General features: G+C 38.7%; 1 protein-coding gene across 1 annotated transcript in view; it reads left to right on the top strand.

The window, feature by feature from the left end:
- Positions 1-14,257, top strand: part of LOC124605549 (lipase maturation factor 2-like) — a 77,043-nt gene that overhangs the window by 40,099 nt on the left and 22,687 nt on the right. The window contains exons 6-9 of the mRNA XM_047137306.1: positions 5,540-5,660; positions 5,831-5,962; positions 6,045-6,250; positions 13,546-13,786. Coding sequence (XP_046993262.1) covers positions 5,540-5,660; positions 5,831-5,962; positions 6,045-6,250; positions 13,546-13,786 — 700 coding nt within the window. The remainder of the gene's footprint in view (positions 1-5,539; positions 5,661-5,830; positions 5,963-6,044; positions 6,251-13,545; positions 13,787-14,257) is intronic.

Below are 14,257 nucleotides of genomic sequence, written 5' to 3'. Positions count from 1 at the left end.
TTCAAGAATCCAGTGCAGCACTCAGTGGTCAGATTGCGGTCTGAGTATGCAAATGAACAGTGAGGATGAAGCAAAAGTATTATTCAGTTGCTGGAATGTACTCCTTGGAAAGGCACATACAGAATTTTTACACATACTGGTGTTCCAAAAACATAAAAATTCAGACATTATGTACGTATTGTCCTTCCTTATTGTTTGCAATGAGTTCAACTCCTTCAAGAAGAAGAAAAAAGGTAGATGATTGGAGTTTTGTCATCAGCTAATAGCAAATAGCCGAGTAATCCCATTGATACTGTTTATTGGTGGGGCCTCATCATTCGTGATTGCATTAGTCACACTCTTTAACTCACATACATGGTGTGACATTGTGGGTACTATACTCCACAATTGATTAAAATAAAATCCTAATAACTCTGAGAAACAAACATTAAAACTTCAAGGAAATTACATAAAATTACTAGGTTACAAAACAACAGACATTCTCTTTTTCATCCATCATCTAGCTCCAGAGATATTTTACCATACTACTTGTGCTGTATATTTAGTCACACAGAACTCCTGTTTTATAGAGCTACTGAAGTCAAGTAGTTCTGCCTGCCTTTGTGTGAAACGGTCCTGGTGCCATTTCATGCTGGTCTTTGTCAGACATAAGAGTTCTTGAAGGCATGTGTGTGTATGTGGCAGTTGACATCACCAATGCTGTTTGTGAAGTAGTAATTGAGGCCTCTAGTGTAAAAGTTGATGTAGTCTGGTCTGACTGCAGTTTTCAACTGACAGGGTAGTTGTCAATGTACCGCCTCTTTTGATGGCGATAGGTATACCAGTTTAACCCTTTTGATGGACTATTTGTTCGGCTTGGCTTTATCAAGAGCGTCATTGCATGTGCATCTCTTTCTGAAACCAGATAGGGTCCTTTGTAGAGCAGTTGTTAGGGTGCTCCAACATCACCCGAGCAGAGCATTGGCTATTGCGTATGACCTGGCACTGTTGAAGGCTGAAAGCTCGAGTTGCAGTTCCTCACTGAAGCACCAAGGAGCCAGGGTCCTCTGTATGGTAGCCCTGTTGTGTGGAGGAAAAAAATCCGAAGGCAGCGGTAAGGTTTCATCATACACTGTTTCTGCACTTGATGTACGAAGGTCAGATTTGAATGCTGTGCATGGCCCCAGTAACTCCAGCAGTAAAGCAGTCAGCCAGGAAGACCTGTGGCACATAAACGCTGACTTAAATGTCCTGTGCCAGTATTCCACCGTGCTGTTGCTGGTTGGATGATAGCTGGTGGAATGATACTGAACAAACTGGCATAGTGTGCTTAGCTCATTGAACAAAGCTGACTCACACTAACAGTCCTGGTCTTTTCTCACATACTTTGGGCACCTGGACCATGATATCCTGTGTTTCTGGTTTCTGCCGCAATGTCCGTGACAGGAGAAGTCTTGACCCATTGGGTAGACCTGTTGATAGCTGTGAGAATATATTTTAATCCTTGCGCTGGTGATAGTGGCCCCATGAGTTCTATGTACGTATGAGAAAAACGACCTGTCTGCTCCTCAAAAGAACCAAGCAGTTTATGAACAGGACGTCCTACTTTGGCCCCTTGACAAGGTGAGCAAGTTTTTTAACCCATAAGCGGCAATCTCGTGAAAACAGTGAATTGACAGGCTTCAACTTGCATTTATAAATCCTTGATTACTTCATAGACTGCAGAAGTTCCCAAAAGTAGGCACTCTAGTTTTTCTGTGCCTCAGACAACTTCCAAGAAGAAAAATCGAGCAACTTTCGTGATCCGTTTATCTTTTGTTGTAGCATCGCCTTATTGCAGTCTACTAGTGTCAACGACCACTGCTAGTGCTGCTGAAGGTATGGGACGAAGCAGAAGTACTGCTTCTCCCACAAATGATTTAACTTTATAAATGCTACTAACATCTCCAGGGTTCTTACAACAGCTCGCTGTCCCCTCGAATGTCTGCCTGAAAGCACTGCTGAGAGTGGTGCCTATCCCTCAGCTGCCTGTGTTAGATGATGTCTGTGAAAAATGACGATTCCCAAGAACCAGCATAACTGTTTATGTGTTTCTGGGGTTATTCAATGTCCCAGAAAATTCTCTACTTCTTTGCGAAGGGCACAATTGTCTCTGTTAATCTGCAAACCACATCCAGCAAGTCTTCCAAAAATAGACTGTAAGTGGTTTTTGTGGTTATAAGTGAAAGTAAAAAAAATTAACACATCATCCAGATGTGCAAAATAGAAGTTAAAAGCTGGGTAAGCAGATGGCTGATTACTTTTGCTTGCCAGTTACATGAAGTGTGCATGGTACCTGCACAGTTTCCCCTGTTAGCTACTGTCAACTCATGCTCTGCGTCATCTTTCTGGTTGTGTGCCAATGGACCTGTTTGGAACTGCGTGAATTTGCTGCTTGAGAGCATTGAAGTTGCATCGTAGCACACTCAGCTAGTGGGGTTTGTTGATCTTTACCCTCGTTGTTTGTGTCTGTACTCCCCATGTTGTGATGTCCAATTTGTGAAACTTCTCTCATGTCCAAGAGTACTAGCACGTGGTAAAGTTGATCTGCAACTAAATAGCTGCAAGTCAAGAGAAGAGTTGGTGACAGAAATTGCTGCACTCTTGACCATGGAAGGTAACTGGCTCATCCAAACTTGCCTTAGCATAGAGTCAGAAACCTCAGGTGCAAGAACCAGTGATCGTAGGTGTTGCCAAAAGACCAAAGGAATTTTGTCTTCTATTGTTTCTCTTTACAGCACTTGCTGAATGTGAATGACTGTTGGTTTGCGCACTCATTGATTTTGATGTGTGTATATTTCCTTTCCAAGAGTATTGTGCACTAGGTCTGCTAGTGACAGTAATTTTTGCGAGTCCAATGTTCTCACAGTGATGAATTGAATGGTATTGTCCGTGGTTCTGTAGGCTTCAAACGAGAGATCAGGAAGTTGGGACCAAAGGTGTGGCATCGGCAGCATATACAGTGGCGCAACAAATTTACTGTGCAATGTGGAAGGCACAATGCAGCCCATTGGCGAAATGTCTGTAACTTGCTCAGTCGTTAACCTTGGTTGTGGAACATGCTCCTGATATGCGTTCTGAGAATATAGAGTCTGCCCCTTCAGGCGAACTTATTTCACTCATAATTGATTTATCTTCTGTCATAGTCGGGGTCACCACTTGTGGGTACCATCCTATCTAGTTTATTAAAGGATTTCATAACTTAATTTTATTTACTACTATCACTTCCAAAGTCTCAATAATTGTGAGAAACACACATTAAAACTTCAAGGAAATTACATAAAATTACTAGGTTACTAAACAACAGTGAAGATCCTCTTTTTCATGTGTCATGTAGGTTCAGAGATAGTCTACCATACTACTTGTTCTCCTGCTCACCTTGCCACAACGTACACACACATGCCTTTGTGGAGAAATATTTTCAAGAACCCTTCTCTGTAAATCTAAATCTACATCTAGACTTTGCAAACCAGAACGAAGTGTATGGTATGGGGTATGTGCCATTGTACTAGTTGTTAGGGTTTCTTCTTGTTCCTTTCTCGTATGGAGCACTGGAAGAATGATTGTTTGAATGTGTCTGTGCTTACTGTAATTATTCTAATCTTATTCTCACAATCTCTATGTGAGTGATATGTTGGGGGTTGTCGTACATTTCTAGAGTCATCATTTAAAGCTTGTTCTTGAAACTCTATGTACACTTTCTCAGGGTAGTTATGCTTATCTTCAAGAAACTGCCAGTTAAGTTCCTTCAGCATCTTTGTGACACTCTCTCACGGATCAAACAGACCTGTGACTATTCGTGCTCTGTATACATTAAAAATCCCCCGTGAGTCCTATTTGATAAAGGTCCCACACACATTAGTAGTATTCTAGTACAGGTCACACAAGTAATTTGTAAGCAGTCTCCTTCATAGACTGATTGCACTTCCCTAGTGTTCTGCCAATAAACCGAAGTTTACAACCTGCTTTATTCATGACTGAACCTATGTGATCATTCTACTTCATATTGTTAGTGTTACAGTCTGATTTTGTATGAGTTGGCCGATTGCCATAGTGACTCATTGATATTATAGTCGTAGGGTACTTTGTTTTCTCATTTTGTGAAGTGTGAAATTTGTGGTGTGTCAAGTAGGCAATCAGTTAATTGTTCATAGTGTCCCACTATCTAGACTTTCTTGAAAATCTGCTTCCAGCATTATGGGAAGAGGTTCCTTTAGCCGCAGGGATGGTTATGTGCTTCTAGAATGCTCATTTTAGTTATTGGGCAACCTAACGTTCCCTGGAAGATAAATCTGAATTATTTCTTTATATTGCCTGTTGTTAGGAATATTAGATTTCCTTTGTAATCCTGTCTACAAAGCTCCACAGAATCTCCAGGTGCATCAGCAGAACTTATAAACAGAGTTAATTTATGGTCGGAGGGAATCCACAATGTGCAATTCGGGCCCAATTGGTGAAGCTGGGCAACTTTCGTAGTGGAGGTGTGAAATAGCATTGACCGTGCTGCAGGCTCGTCCACAGCATCAAACTTCATATAGAATCCGTACCATCTGAAAATTGACTTTGTGTATAATGAAATGAGTAGATGATGTAATTGAAATGAGTCTCACCAGTGATCTCATGAGGACTACTTCAAATTTTATCACTCTTTATCTCCACAATTCAATGTTGAACGCATTCCATACGTGTACACAATCCAATTAAACATTCATGGAGTAACCCACATGCACAGAGCATCTAGTATATTTACAATAGATACACAATAATAGGTCGACTACTGTCAGCCAATACACATAACTACCACAGTTAACAAATCCTCACACACGTGCTGTATGGTCATTTCCTATAAGAAAAGGGGATACTAAAAATCAACAGATATGGTCCGGTTTCTTTGTCACCAAGGATGTAAGACCTCCCCATTTGGATTTTCGTTGGTGAGGATAGTTGAAAGGCCAAGTCGAAAAAGAAAAATGCAAACCTACAACAAATTGATTGTTCAGATTACGAATAGCGCTACACTCATAAAAGAAAACCAAAGCACCCTCAGAAAAGCTGCAAGAGGCCTATCAAGAGAATTTGAAACGGCATTGAAGTCAGATGTGGAGTGTAGGAAAATCTACTTTACACTTATTCATTTGTCTTTCTTTAAGAACTTCTGAGAGTATTTGCTTGGTTTACATTCCAACTGCTGTGTGTCTGTAACCAATAAAAATTGAAAAATTATATCAGATGTTTTATTCAAATCAGTCTGTACTACCTCTTCCTAATATATTTACTGTTCTTCCCAAAACATCTAGTGCTATTCAGTTTTACTAGTACTTATGAAACTAAATTATAGCTGTATATTTTGGTCATGTTGTATCTTTTACAGCATTATAAAATACTAAGTTTTATATGTACCTTGAAATAACACCCCTTGTGACTGACGTTAACAAGATGCCATTACATTTGCTTATGCAAGTAAACAGATCATAATTACTTTCTCCATGATCATGTAATTAATTCTGCATCTATATTTCAGCTCTTCCTGCAAGTCTGCATAATACTTACCGGAAATTACAACTTCTTCAATTTGTTGACCATTGTACTATGCTTATCACTATTAGATGATGACTACTTCCTCAAGAAAAAACCACAGAAGGGTATAGTAAATATGCTAAATATTAGCAAGATACTGTAAATTCTGTTACCTTTTTTGCGTTGTTCAATTAAGAGTGACTACTTAATCAGTTATTGTACTTAATGATCTTTCTTACATGTGATCTTTAACAAAATTTTCTTAAATTCCTGTTTTATAAAACAAATGCTACAGGTGCCTCCAATTTCTGGCCCGGGTTATTCAGTAAAGCAGTAACACTTGTAGTGTATGCAGCATTGTTGTATGGCACTGTTGTTTGGTACTCCTTAAGAATCACACCAAAGAATACTATTGAATCTGACATTGGTGAGTACTTCATTTACTGTTCTTTTTGTCACTTGTGTAATTCAGATTCAGTGCTAAACCTTCTTTTCTCCACAATTTACAGCATTCACCAGACAGCAGTTTGATCAAGCATTATCCAAAGCAGTTCCCTTAACTATATATGTGGGACTGGCATCACTTGGACTAGTCATTGTTGAAGCCGTGTCTACAGCACTAGTTGAATCACAAACATTTGCTCGACGTGCTGTAACTGTACTTACAACTCTCCTATATGCTGCTGCTGCACTTTTCATTTTTGCCATCAGCACTGTAAGTACACAAATTGCTATTTTTAAACTGTGTTTGTTAAGGTATTCATCGGAAGATCATTCTTCCAGTGTTATTTGTAACATGTAGAAACATAAATTGGATTAACATCTTAGCTCTTGAATAATTTTTATTAACATTTGAGAGGCATTTTGTTGCTGAAAGTTGAGAAAGACATGATTGATAGTATAAGTACTTCTGTCTTCTTACTGTTACTTGACCAGTTGTGAGATTTCAAGATAAAGCCAGGTCTAGCTAACTGTGGTATAACTGAGTTGGTGTCATTTCATTCATCTGTTACTAATAATTGGAATAGCGTTCTCATTAATTCAGGTTTGTGATATGCAGATATTCTGCCATCATCTGATGAAATTTGAATTGTAAAAGTGAGTGAAAAGTGTTCAAAATGCCAGAATTATGCTTTTGTGAATGCTGTGAGACCAATGGACGTCGCAGGCGTTTCAGTAACTTCATAAAAACTCAGTGTGTTGCTGTTGCCACATCTAATTAAAATATTAATAAAACACGTATTACTGAGCTTGAAAGTAACGTGTACACACAACACAATGCTCCATAGCCAGTTAAGTAAAGAATAGTACATACGTCATGTGTTTCTGAAGTCTAGAATAAAACATGGAAACATGGTGGGGACAAAGCGTGTCAATTTGCCGATGCCCAAATGTTTGCGTGCAGTGGAGTTGATTTAGAAGTGTGATGCACAAAAAAAAAAGGAAATATTATACCTAGCAGTGTCAATAAAAGTTGCCAATTGGTGGTTGTCCATACATCTATACTAATAATAAAACTCTAAAACTGTCTTCTCTATCTGCTTGCCTTTCTGAATATGCTAATCTCCAAAATGACTAGAAGATTTTTTTGTGGAGTTTCCACAGGTAACTTTACGATAACTTGGCTTAATTTCATCAAAATAGGAACATGGCAGAAAGGTATCATAATTTAAAGTTTTATCTAAAATTGCCTGCTCAGCTTAGTAGTTCAGATCATGGTGAAGAACCAATAAATGGCGCTGTTACTTTTGTAGCTCACCAAGAAAGGAATAGATGGCACTCTTAGTTTTTTAGCTCAGTGAGAGATGTATTATGAGGAGTTTACGTCAGTGACAGAATTACGTACCACAAACTTGCTTTTATGAATACAGACTAACAGTAAATTTGCGTAACTAGTATATGAGGATTTATTGATTTTTCTTTGTGTATAAAAACTTAATGACATTTCTTTGCGGCTTTCAATAAGTTTAATTTATATCATTTGCTAGGGAAAATGAATTCATAAAGTTTACTGTTTGGTTTGGCTGTCTACTCATTACATTTGGATTTCAATCATTTATAAATAAAAATGCCTAGAAATGTGTTCCTGACTACACCACAATGAGTAAAAGACTGAGGACTGCATGGTTTCAAGAATCAGTTGAAGATCGTGAGCTGAGACTTGCTATGGCTCAAGAACATCAGGCTTGTAATTACTTTTTGGAAACTCCTTCCAAACGCACATCATCACATTGGTCGAAATTGTCAAGTGTTAAAAAGAAAAAATTCTGAAAGTTATAAGCAGCTGATTCATTGGTGGCCAGTAATTTCAGAAATAAAAATTATATGAGGCAGCTTGTGTGACAACTGAAGTTCATCAGGATATGAGTCGACATCAGTGATAGAGCTAATAGACAACTGTACACCACCACACTGATTGTGATCAAAATTGGAAGAGGCACTCTTTTGTAGAACAGGAGTAAAAGTATTATAAGTGTGATTCATAAAAACATGCCTTTCATGGTGCTAAGTGGGAGAAAATTTCTGTTTCAGCATTAATGAGCCTGTTGTCGTAATACTGCCAATGAGTTTCTCTAATATTGCTGTGCTATTTAGAGAAAGCACAACTTATAAGGGAAGAACGTGGTTAATGTTTTCTGCTGTAAAAATGCATTCACCCTGGAACCATTAGAAGTTACCCCTAACATTGAGGATGGGGTTTAGGAAAGAAGGTTGGAATGTTGTATTCAATTAAGTTTCAAAAGTGGAGGCTTTTCAGTATTGTTGTGCCTATTTTGAAATGTTTTTGTCAAATAGAAAGACGAATTGCGAAAACACAGTGACAGTGGGAGCACGGGAACACAAATATGTTAGGCTCTATAATCGTGAATGGATATGCTTCCAGTTTATATACTGAATAAAACTAGTAAATATTTTCTCTTTGTTCTCTTATTGAATGATGGCAAAATTTTGAAAAAGGGTGAGAAAAAAATTGAGTATCTGTTAACACAATGTAAGAGAGAGATATACAGGGTGCCTAGAAAGTAGCTTGGTATTGAGAAACGCGAATAAATACTGTGATTATAACACTATTTTTTAAAAATTAATATCGTGCATACATTGTTATACAAGAATGAGAATGTATACTTTGAACCAAAGTCGGTACCTGTGTCATCAACCAGTCATCTCAAATGACTGTGTATGGAACCCACATTCCTCTGGAGGAAGACACACGGGATATTGCTGATAACATCCCGAACCCATGCTTCCAGTTCTTCCAATGTGTGAGGTTTCGTCAGGTATATACTACATTATTCCCAGCCCCATGAAAGAAGCCATAAAGTGTCAGGCCTGGACTTCTTGCAGGCCACTCATGAAGTCAGTCTCTCTTCCCATCCATTGTCCAGGAAACTTCTCATCCAACCACGAATGCGCTACATTTGCAAAGTGAGGCAATGTGCCACACTTTACATTATTTAGGGTCAATTGCCAATTTTTGCACCATACAGGTTGTTATTGTCTTCAGTCCTGAGACTGGTTTGATGCAGCTCTCCATGCTACTCTATCCTGCGCAAGCTTCATCATCTCCCAGTACTTACTGCAACCTACATCCTACTGAATCTGCTTAGTGTATTCATCTCTTCTTGTCAAGTTGTGCCACAAACTCCTCTTCTCCCCAATTCTATTCAATACCTCCTCATTATTTATGTGATCTGCCCATCTAATCTTCAGCATTCTTCTGTAGCACCACATTTCAAAAGCTTCTATTCTCTTCTTGTCCAAACTATTATCGTCCATGTTTCCCTTCCATACATGGCTACACTCCATACGTATACTTTCAGAAACGACTTCCTGACACTTAAATATATACTCGATGTTAACAAATTTCTCTTCAGAAACGCTTTCCTTGCCATTGCCAGTCTACATTTTATATCCTCTCTACTTCGACCATCATCAGTTATTTTGCTTCCCAAATACCATACAGGTATCTTATCTAAATCACTTTGCAATTGGTTTTGATCTTCTGATGACTTTACTAGATGATAAATGACAGTATCATCTACAAACAACCTAAGACGGCTGCCTCAGATTGTCCCCTAAATCAATAAATATAACGAACAGCAGAGGGCATATAACACTACCTTGGGGAATGCCAGAAATCACTTCTGTTTTACTCAGTGACTTTTCATCAACTCATTGACTTTCCATCAGTTAGCACAAACTGTGACCTGTGTGACTGGAAATCACAAATCCAGTCATATAACTCAGATGATATTTTTATTTTATTTATTTATTTATTGTTCCGTGGGACCACAGTAAGAAGTCTCCATGGTCATGGAATGAGTCAATACATGAAATTATAACACGATTGTAGAAACAGATAAAATGAAATATAAGAAACATATTCAGGCGACAAGTCGTAAGTTTAAATAAAGAAAATCAACAATGTAACACTGGAATTTGCTTAATTTTTTAGCTCTTCCAGGAGCTCCTCGACAGAATAGGAGGAGTGAGCCATGAGGAAACTCTTCAGTTTCGACTTAAGTGTTTGGGCTACTGCTAAGATTTTTGAGTTCTTGTGGTAGCTTACTGAAAATGGATGCAGCAGAATACTGCACTCCTTTCTGCACAAGAGTCAAGGAAGTGCATTCCACATGCAGATTTGATTTCTGCCTAGTTTTAACTGAGTGAAAGCTGCTAACTCTTGGGAATAAGCTTATATTGCTAACAACAAACGACATTAAAGAAAATATGTACTGTGAGGGCAATTCAGTTACCAGCCGCTTGTGAGGTATGGCATTAAAAGCCTTCTGGAAATCTGGAAATACAGAATCAATTTTAAATCCTTTGTCGATAGCACTCAACACTTCGCGATTAAAGAGCAACTTGTGTTTCGCAAGAACAATGTTTTCTAAATCTGTGTTGGCTATGTATTAACAGACCATTCTCTTCGAGGTAATTCATAATGTTCGAACACAATATATATTCCAAAATGCTGCTGCATATTAATGTTAATGATGTGGGCTTGTAATTTAGTGGACCACTTCTATTGCCTTTCTTGAATATTGCTTTGACCTGTGCAACTTTCCAGTCTGTGGATACAGATCTTTCATCGAGCAAGTGTTTGTATATGATTGTTAAGTACAGAGCAACTGCATCAGCATACTCTGAAAGGGATTTAAGCGGTGTACAGTCTGGACCAGAAGACTTGCTTTTATTAAGTGATTTAAGTTTCCCTTTTATTAAGTGATTTAAGTTGCTTCACTATTGTGAGGGCATCTATGTCATAAAAATAACATCTTCGTTGCTATCCCAAGCAGTTACTATTGACCAAACATAATTTTCAAGTATCTGCGTGTAGCCTTCTGCGTTAATTGTGCTGCACAGGATAAATTGCTTAAAAGCATTTGTGGCACTTTTGTACGATGCTGCATCTTCTCCACCATAACGCTAAGTTTCTGTTCTGGCCAATAATGGCAATTGTGTCTACTGATAAAACCTTCAACATAGAATATGGCCTCATCACTGCAGAGGACGTTACTGACAAGGCAACCTCCCCACCGCACCCCCCTCAGATTTAGTTATAAGTTGGCACAATGGATAGGCCTTGAAAAACTGAACACAGATCAAGCGAGAAAACAGGAAGAAGTTGTGTGGAACTATGAAAAAATAAGTAAAATATACAAACTGAGTAGTCCATGCGCAAGATAGGCAACATCAAGGATAGTATAAGCTCAGGAGTGCCGTGGTCTTGTGGTTAGCGTGAGCAGCTGCAGAATGAGAGGTCCTTGGTTCAAGTCTTCCCTCGAGTGAGAAGTTTACTTTCTTTATTTTCGCAAAGTTATGATCTGTCCCTTCATTCATTGACATCTCTGTTCACTGTAATAAGTTTAGTGTCTGTGTTTTGCGACCGCACTGCAAAACCGTGCAATTAGTAGTGGAAACGACGTGCCTCTCCAATGGGAACCGAAAACATTTGATCGCAAGGTCATAGGTCAACCGATTCCTCCACAGGAAAACACGTCTGATATGTTCTATACGACACTGGTGACGGCATGTGCGTCACATGACAGGAATATGTTGTCGACCCACCTAACTTGTACACTTGGCGAATGGGTAAAAAGATTCTTCTACCTTGCCCGATTTAGGTTGTCTTGTGGATGTCACAATCACTCCCAAAAAAGTGATGAAAACATAAGGGTTTGTCACATAAACTGCAACAAATGAATGCAACAGTTTCACAGTCGTACAGTTTTCCCTGTGCTCTGTCAAAACATATGTTTTTAACGTTTTCAAATTTTTCCGTGTGTAGACCGTCAAATCTTACTTATGTCCAAGCAAATCTGAACATGTCCTGGAATTTTGGAGAGCGAAGTTGATTATGTGTGAGTGCCTGAACTTTGATAATTGTCTGAAAATAAAAAATTAAACTTTTCACTCGAGGGAAGACTTGAACCAAGGACCTCTCATTCCGCAGCTGCTCACGCTAACCACGGGACCAAGGCGCTCCTGAGCTCAGATTGTCCTTGATGTGGCTTATGTTGCGCATGGACTACTCAGTTTGTATATTTTGCTCATTTTTTTCATAGTTCCACACAACTTCTTCCTGTTTTCTCGATTGATCTGTGTTCAGTTTTTCAAGGCCTATCCACGGTTCCAACTTATAACTAAATCTGAGGGAGGTGCGATGGGGAGATTCCCTTGCGAGGCCAATCTTCATGCCAACTCGATATATATTCCCCAAACTCCATTCTGCAATCAGTCTTCCTGTATCAGCTGTTGCACTTGATGACGTGCAACATTCAATAATTCATTCTTTATGCAAGATGTGACATACCACATGTCATGCTTGGCCGAGGGGGAAGGAGGAGGAAGGAGAGGGAATGATGTAGCTAGAACAAAGCCAAGAATGGAACACAAGTCTGGCCTGGCAATCAGATGTTTGCGGCTGTGTTTGTACCAGTATGGCAATACGACCTCCAAACCAGCTGACGCATGCCTGCATTGTGACTGCAGAAATCTTAACATTATTTAATGACCTTTGTGTGTGCACTATTTCCAATATGATTCTGTCAATGGCAAAACTTTTACAGCCATTTTATAACACCTTGTTACTTTCCAGACAGCCTTCAGTAAACAACACAGTTATGCTATGAAACACAGTTGCAAAATTACTTGTCATTCATGTTATCCAGTTTATGAGTTACAAGATTGAAATGATGACTACTTTTTACTCCACAGGATAAAATGTAGTTAAAATTCTATGCTGGTGTATTCTTCAAAATAATTGGGCCAGTGTCTCACGTTCTTAAGTTTTCATTCAAACAATTCTATAATCTCATCATCACTGTCTGATTATCTGTCAAACTTACTATACAGATAATCTCTATAACCCAGCCTGAAATTGCTGGATAGACAATACTGAGATTAGGTGTTATTCTGCACTCATAAAGCATGTTTCCTGCATTATTCAGAGACCTAGGTTAACTGGCAGTTATGCAGAGTTTTTACAATTGGCCCTGCAATAGGTACATCTCAGTGGATACAATTTCTAGGGACACTTGAAATCTTCCTGTGGATAACTACACATGACCATTGGTTGCTTGTAGTATTTTCTTTCGAGGCCATTTCAGATAAGTATGTATCAGTTCTGGTAGTTGCTGCCTGCACATCTCTGGTAGAAGCTAGATAATAGAAATACTTGTTGTGTTATGGGCTAAAATTTTACAGTTTAATTAAGCATATTATACTAAGTGAGGTAGCACAGTGGTTGGGACACTGGACTCTTGCAGCCAAAGTGCGGCTGAAATTCCTCTCCAGTCATCCAGAATTACATTTCTCACAGTTTCTATTAATCAATAAAGGCAGATATTGGGATTGTGTCTTTCAGAAAAGAAAAAGGCCTACGTCTTTCCCCAGCGGTGATCTATCTGAGCTTGTGTTCCATTTATAATGACCTCATTGTCAATGAGATACTAAATCCCAATCTTTCTTCCTTATGTATTGTTATTTTATTTGTTTATTTTTCAGGTTCCTTATTCAACTCTGCATCCCTCTGGCAACAGCACCGTTCTGCCAGCAGTCCGCACATGGGAGTCTCGCATTAACCATCTGCATGTGACAAATGCATATGGTCTCTTCCGTCGAATGACCGGTGTTGGAGGTCGACCTGAAGTGATTATTGAGGGCAGCAATCATATTGATGGTCCTTGGCAGGAATATAATTTCCTTTATAAAGCCGGAAATGTGAATGCAACACCACCATTTGTGGGTATGTATTTTTGTATGAGATTTCTTTGCAGTGTCTCAATATTACTTTAATAGCTTTTATAATTATTTGTGAGTGGATAGTACTTTCAGGTAACAAATATGTTCCGAGAATGATGGGTGCGCAAAGGGTAACAACTGTTAAATGATGGACACGTAATTATGTGGTGTGGAAATTAAAGTTGTCCAGTCATGTATCGAGATGGCTACAAAAGCAATGTCACTGCTGATATGTTTCTTCACTCTTATCAAACATAATCAATTTCTCTCTGTGATTGCCTCATTGATAATGGCAAGTACTTTTAACTTGCATTATTGTTTTCTGTTTGGTAAGAATCGGATATTTTGTATCATAAAGGCCATGTGTAGAAACTTCTCAAGGTTTTTTTATGGTCTTCCACTTTTCAACACCAAAAAATGCAATTGACACTGCTTTTTTTAGAGTCCAGTAATAGTAATTATTTGAGGAATAAAT

The sequence above is a fragment of the Schistocerca americana genome, chromosome 3, assembly GCF_021461395.2.
Source record: "Schistocerca americana isolate TAMUIC-IGC-003095 chromosome 3, iqSchAmer2.1, whole genome shotgun sequence".
Taxonomy (NCBI): domain Eukaryota; kingdom Metazoa; phylum Arthropoda; class Insecta; order Orthoptera; family Acrididae; genus Schistocerca; species Schistocerca americana.
The sequence above is the reverse complement of the archived record's forward strand: the minus strand, read 5'-3'. Positions and strand labels throughout refer to the sequence as shown.